At 40.8% G+C, this 7291-nt stretch overlaps 1 protein-coding gene across 2 annotated transcripts in view; it reads left to right on the top strand.

The window, feature by feature from the left end:
- The first annotated feature begins 1360 nt into the window (after positions 1-1360).
- bmerb1 (bMERB domain containing 1) overlaps positions 1361-7291 on the top strand; it is a 13955-nt gene continuing 8024 nt past the window's right edge. For both annotated transcript variants that reach the window (XM_034892353.1, XM_034892363.1), the window contains exons 1-2: positions 1361-1647; positions 6905-7025. In XM_034892353.1, coding sequence (XP_034748244.1) covers positions 1560-1647; positions 6905-7025 — 209 coding nt within the window. In that variant the 5' untranslated portion in view covers positions 1361-1559. The remainder of the gene's footprint in view (positions 1648-6904; positions 7026-7291) is intronic.

Consider the following 7291-nt stretch of genomic DNA (forward strand, 5'->3'; position numbering starts at 1 on the left):
AAATTAAGTGTTAACGAGCAGTTGGACAGGTGTACCTAATAAAGTGGCCGGTGAGTGTATATACTGTATATATATATATAAAATTTAAAAAGGTTCCAGGCACACTTCTTTTCTTTTGATCCCTTTAATCAGACATCTTTTAAATGTCATCCTTAATTACAATAACTTATTATTAGTATAGTATTAGAATGATTGTTTCTAATTATTATTTGTATGCTGATGTGCTACACTGGAACTCAAAGATCAAATCAATGAACATTCCCTTTGTTCATTCCAAGACTGGGTGATATTACTCATTAACTTTTTCAAAGACAAAGTACACTACTTTATATTTTTTGAATGGGTTTTGATATCACAAAGTACAACTATTTAAACAGTGTCTTTGACTGTAATGTTTTGAAAGAAATGACATGACATTTTGCACAGAAGTTACACTGACTGTGGTAGAGATAGATAAGTAACATGTATTGTTGAAAAAATAAAAACACCGCATTGACTCAATGTGTGTTTACTGAGCATACAACCATAGCAACACAAAAGAAATCTATATAACTGAGATTATAACTGACCTTGGGTGGGTGACACACTTGAACTCGTTGAGTACAGCAGACCCATGGTTTTCTTTGTGTGCTCTCAGTTGATCAGTAATATTATGTACCTCTGATATTTTGCTATCAAAAGTACATCTTTGGTGGCTTGCGTTCCAACGTACTGTAATGGTCACGCCACGCTTAGGTGTGCTACTGAGTTGGGTTGCTTGTTCAGACATAAATATTACTCATTCCTCTGTATTACTCATAGTTTAGGTTATGCCACTGTGGCTCTTTAGCTCTTGTGGGAATATACGGTAATGAACACAACACATACTTTGAAAGGCCTGCCTGCTCATGCATGCCCTATTTCTACAGCCGGCATTTCCTGCTTCAAAGGCATCCCAAATAAAGCTTTATGCAGCTATTATCAAAATTGTTTCTTAATTTGTGACACACTGTTAAAACAAACTCAGTTTGTCCAACTGTGACATATGCAACCAGACCCCATGTGGACACATCTGGCACTTATCCTTTGGCAGTTATTTCCGCCTGCCAAAAAACAACCAGAAGTAGGCCTTTATACTTCAGAGACAGAACCCCCCCCCCCCTGCACGTGTTTTAAACTAATAACAAATGCCTGAAATATATCCAGGCAGAGCTGTGGCATAGTTAAAACAAATTCTTAAACAGGCTGATCATTTAAAACAACAACAACAACAACAACGACGAAACTCCAGAGCAACTATGTGTCTATTGTGGTATTTTTACCGTCATCTCGGTGTCAGTGGGTGTCTCCCAAGTCTTCACATCCCTGCACCGCACTGCGCATGCTCCCTGCATCCTATTCTCCATCCATACGTCGACTTCAAAGCTTGAATAAAGATGCTCAACGTCTCGGGTCGCTGGAGCCTTTTCACCGGGTGAAACTGAGTTAAATTACCAATTAACACATAGCCTACATTTGGAGGGACGCACACAGAGGAGACCCATTGTATCCTGGTTTCGTCGCGCGGGCACTCCACCGACATGGAACTGAAGAAATCTATTTCGGACACCGAGCGCGCGCTCAGGAGCTACGGCGCCGTGTCGGAAACGGCATGGACAACGGACAAAGGTGAGCGTCTCGAAGTGAAATATGATGTTGTTTTACCGCCAGGTGGGCCGGAAAAGCAGTTCAGCATCTCCGTTTTTTCAACAGAATGTTTCACTCTCTCCGTGAAACCCCAGTGAGCAGTTGGCGTTGAAATGGTTAATAATGACTCATAAAGGTTTAGGATCAGAAACGCTGCCTCGGAGCTAAAGGGCCTATTAATTCCCTTACATGCTCACTATGGGTAGTGCGTGGTTTGTGAATGAATTTGGGCGAATGCGCAGGCTAGACCTCGGATACGGTCAGCCCAGCACATTTGGAAACTTGTGGTCATTTGATTCAGTCCAGAGGGAGCAGTAGCAGCTAGAAGTCGATACCCTGGTCCTCTGCTCTGATCAATAGGCTCTGAATTTCACAATAAAAACAATATTCAAGTTTATTGCAAAATTAGATAAATTTTGTTTCCCTCCAAATCCATAAAATATCTTCCTCACTTTTAGTGATTACTTTAAACATAGAGTTTCTGCACAATAATAACATCACAACAGACTACAGCCTAAGAAATGTGTATAAAGCTGAATAAACACCTCTCAAACACTAAAAATGAACATTGTTGTTACCGTTGATACTGTTCCTATTTTTTTGTCCTGCATTTATTTTATTTTTCTTATTAAGGGCTGCGATGAACCATTATTTTCTCAGTTAATTGATTGTTTGATTCATCATTTGGTCTGTAAAACGTTAGAAATAGTTGCCAAACAAAATGCCTGTTACAATATGCTAAAGCTTAATGTGAAGTCTTCGAAGGCTTGTTTTTTTTTAACCCACAGTTCAAAACCTAAAGATATAACATCTACTAAAAGCAGCAAATTGTCACTTTTGAGAAGCTGTAGGCAGAGATTGATGCATGATGCATGACAATTATTGGCAATTCTTTTTTATTTCAATTGACTGCCGCTCTAAACAATACCAGCGGATGAATGACGCATGTGTTGACAGAAGCAACAAAGCGGTAACATCCTTTAAGAAGTGTCCTGGTTGGTTCCACTGACAACAACTCACAACTATCACAGAGCGCAGGCTGTGAAGACACTTCTAGACGAAGTCAGAGAAGAAGAAAAAAAATGCTGTGGATATTTTTAGACATGGATCAAGCCATTGGTCCCTCTTTCTCTCTCTCTTTCTCTCTCTCTCTCTCTCTCTCTCTCACACACACACACACACACACACACACACACACACACACACAGTCACAGACAATAAGTAAAAAGTAAGGCAGGGCAAACCCCCTCCTCTTTTAAAAACTGCCTGTGTTACTATTGCAGCAGCAGCAGCAGGCTACAGTGTGACTGCAGGAGGATGCGGGCTGTGTCAGGGGCGGCTGCATTGGATGTCATACAGCTGCTGACATTTCCCTGTAGTCCCATGGGGCCGCTGCACCGCGCACGTTCCAGGCTCTCCATTCCTCATTACATCCTAATCCAGTTGAACCATTTTGTTTTAATGACACAGGGCTAATTCAAACGGATAAATTATTGAGTTAGGATACATTGAGCTGGCACTTAGCCACCATTTCTTAATGCAGCTTGGTCCCATTGGTGGTTTTGTGTAAGCACGTGGCTGGAGTGTGCAAACGAAAAACAAGACACAGAGAAAAAAGGGAGATAAAGAAAGAAACACTTTTGCTCTTGCTGTCTTTTGTATCCGGCTGCAGTTTCATGATGTTAAGTTTCATTTTGGCGTCAGCGTCTTGTGTCAGCAGACACGTCAGGTGATGATTTAACAACAGTGAGGCACAAACAAACCGGGCCCTCCTGTGCACACTTCTGTCTGCTGCGGTGAGTCAGCTAGGTCTTCAGCAAGCATCCGTGAAAAGTACCACGAACACAGACTGCAGTTTATGTTGCAGCAGGAGGACGAGGAGCTGATCTAGTCCTCTAATGTTACGCTGTGGATAAATGTCATGCGTCACATTTGACACCTTTGGATTAAAGATGAAAATAGTTTCTTTGTACGTATTTAGGTGTATAAGGACCTATCAGCTTGTGGATTGGGGATTTTGTCCTCTCACAGTGTAGTTGTGTCAGGAGGGGATTGCTTAACAGCAAGTATGGATGGGAGGTTAACATCTATATGGATAAGCACTTGTCCATATGGATATTAATAATAAAATAAGCAACAATGCTTATAATGAAGATTCAGGTCTGCAGAAATACCGAGTGAAGTTTGACACATAAGTGATGGTATATTGTTGTATTACAGTATTGCATAATACTTACTAAGTACCCCAGTGATTGGGTGTTAACATTCTATAATAAGAGCTTTCTGAGAGACAGGTTTTTATTTTTTAAAAGGTCAAAATTGAAGCAGAAGAGCAGAACCCCCCCTGGCTGGATAACATCCATGTCTCTCAAACTCCACGCTCCCATGTTTGAAATAAAGGGTTTCTGTTACAATTTTGAAGTGTGAAGACAAAACTGTGATAACCCTAAATTATAATTATATATGTACTATGTAGTATTTCCTCAAACAAAGCTCCTTCCAAAGCCACCAAAGACATTATACACATTATTGGCAGAGTGCGCCTTTAACGATTTGCGATGGAGACGGATGGGAATGTTGGCAGGGAGAAAGCTTGATGACATGCAACAAGGAAGGAGGAAATCAGGAGAACACAATAATAAGCACTCAACTCCGCATGGAATATATTTGTGCCTGCAAATCAAGATGTACACTGTTGGTTGTATGTTGCAAGGTGCTGGTAGGGTCAGTTTGTTGCAGGAGAGTCATCTTTTGCAGTGGTCAAGTGTTTGGTCAGTGTAGTAAGTGTTTGCTATTGGCAGATATGGAGAGTGTGAGGTCAGTGCTCAACTCAATCAGCAAGAAGCCACAGCTGCTCACTGATCCTTGAAGGTACAGTTAAAAATAATAGCCGTCCAACATCATTAACCTCATAATCATATTTTTTGGTAGAAGTGATATTTCTACATGGCATCTACTTTACTACTAAGTGTTGTAGAGTCATAAAAAAACAACAGAACAGTCATGATATGCATGCTGCTCATTCTGTGTAATGAATCTATAAATGAAAGGGGCATGTTCAAAATAATAGCAGTGTTGTGTTAAATTAGTGAGGGGATTGATTCTGGTCAACTACCATTTGAATGAAAGGAAGCAGAGCCAAAATGGCAAAGGCTCAACCAAAAATAAACTCCAGATTTAAAGTTACCTGTGAGTACTGTTAGGATCAGAAGAAGGCTGTGTGAAGCAAAGCTATCAGCTAGAAGCCCCCGCAAAGTCTCATTGCTTGTTCTTTTTGGGTCTAGGGGCCGCAGACAGTTTGTCCAACGACCCCTATGCACTGAATTCAAGCCACAGTACACTGTGAAGACAGTAAAGCATGGTGGTGCAAAATTCATGTTATTGGGATGTTTCTAATACTTGGCTGTTGGGCCTGTTTATCGCATACCAGGGATTGTGGATCGGTTTTAACACATCATAATACTAGAAGAGGTCATGTTGCCTTATGCTGAACAGGAAATGCCTTTGAAATGGGTCTTTCAACAAGACAATGACCCAAAACACCCCAGTAAGCGAGCAAAGTCTTGGTTCCAGATGAACAAGATTGATGTTATGGACTGGCCAGTCCAATCCCCGGACCTCAATCCCATAGAACACTTGTGGGGTGACATCATAAATGCTGTTTCTGGGTCAAAACCCAGTAATGCAGAGGAATTGTGGAATGTAGTTCAATTGTCCCGGGCTGGAATACCTGTTCACCGGTGTCAGAAGTTGGTCGACTCCATGCAACATTGATGCGAAGCAGTTCTCAGAAATAATGGTTATGCAACTAAATATTAGCGCATTGATTCAAAGTAAAGCAAACCCTTTTTTCAGTTTATACAGTAAATGTTAGAGTTTGTAAAGAACAATGAAAAAATTCTGCTATTTTTTTTGAACAGCCTAATTTACCTTTTTCTTCCCTTTATATAAAGGTAGAACACAGACTTGATCACTTTTGGTCAGGTTTTGATTTGGAATTGAATTTGCAATGTTCCCAATGCTTTACTATTATGGAACTACAAGCTATTCTAAGGATTTTGAGCATTATCCGCTTTTTTTGAATGACACTGATATTATTCGGAACACAACTGTATTTGTTTCTCTTCCTCGACAACCCCCTGCTAAAAAAAGGACCTCAAAGTGCTCGTATGACATGCTTGAGTCCTGCTTTTCTTTATGCCACACATTCACGTCATCAGTGATCAAAGCCTTTTAATGGGAAGTAGTCATTTGTGCCTGTGGCACTGTTGGGACTTGAAAACGTGTTTCACCTCTCTCAATTAAACATGCTTTTAAACTGCTTGCTCTCTAAATACCATGTTTTTGACTGACGTGAGATGACCGGGACACAAGGTGAGAAATGTGTCTGTCAAAGCATGAAAACGATGGAAAATACATTTACAATCTTGACTTAGATACAGGTGCTGTGCCATTGGAATCTGTAATTGAGCCCTGTGTAGGTACTTGTTTTCTCCAGACTTTAAACTCTGATGCAGTGTCCAAAGTGAAGAGAAGTGCAGAAGACATGTCTAGAGCAGAGCTGTCCTGTTGGAGAAAAACAGTCTCACTACCAGTGGTGGAATGGATCTCAGTACATTTACTTAAGTGCTGTACTTAAGTACACATTTTTAAGGTACTTGTACTTTACTTGAGTCTTTTCCTTTTATGCTACTTTCTACTTCTACTCCTCCACATTTCAGAGGGAAAAATTGTACTTTCTACTCCACTACATTAATCTGACAGCTTTAGTTACTAGTTACTTTACAAATTAAGATTTTCTGCATACAAAACACATGTAGTGTATACAATTTGAATTTTTTATTATAAATTAAACCAGCCAACAACATAATGGCCTACACGTCCAGCTGAAATGATTAGACCATTAGACAGTTGATTGGCAGATCTGTTTTAATCGTTTCCAATTTCTTAAATGTGAGGATTTTTCTGCATTGAATATCTTTACTTTTAATACTTTATTTTTCAGATGATACTTACATACTTTGACTTAAGTAACATTTTCCATGCAGGACTTGCATGGTGTTAGTACTTTTACTTAAGTTAAGTGTCTGAATACGTCTTCTAACACTGTTCACTACAAAGACAGTGGACGTTTCTTCTTCCTGCCCTCCACTGTCTCCTCTTTCCCTTTTCCCTTTTTTTTTATTCCTCCTTGTTAATTTTGACTCACCCCTGCTTTCCTCTACCTCCGCCCTCCCAGGTCATTCAGATGTGTCCATGGCAGAGAGCACTATGGCTCCAGAGGAGATCGAGGTGGAGATGGCTCGTATTCAGCGCCTGCGAGAGGTCCTGGTACGCCGGGAGTCGGAGCTGCGTTTCATGTGAGTTGCTGAACGATCAATTTCTGTTTTAACGCCAGACGTAATAGAGTGTGACAAAAGATTGAATCAATACAGTGTCATGATAACTCCTACGGCTTTTCTTGAGTGGATAAACGGCTGGACATTATTGACAATGCCAGCCGCCCCCTGAACACCGTCTTCAGCAACCAGAGGATCCTGTTCAGTGTAGGACTCAAGGACTCCTTTGTCCCTCATGCCAGTACACTCTACAACTCCTCTCTTGGGGGGGGGGGGGGGGGGGGGGG

The sequence above is a fragment of the Etheostoma cragini genome, chromosome 2 (assembly GCF_013103735.1).
Source record: "Etheostoma cragini isolate CJK2018 chromosome 2, CSU_Ecrag_1.0, whole genome shotgun sequence".
NCBI lineage: Eukaryota > Metazoa > Chordata > Actinopteri > Perciformes > Percidae > Etheostoma > Etheostoma cragini.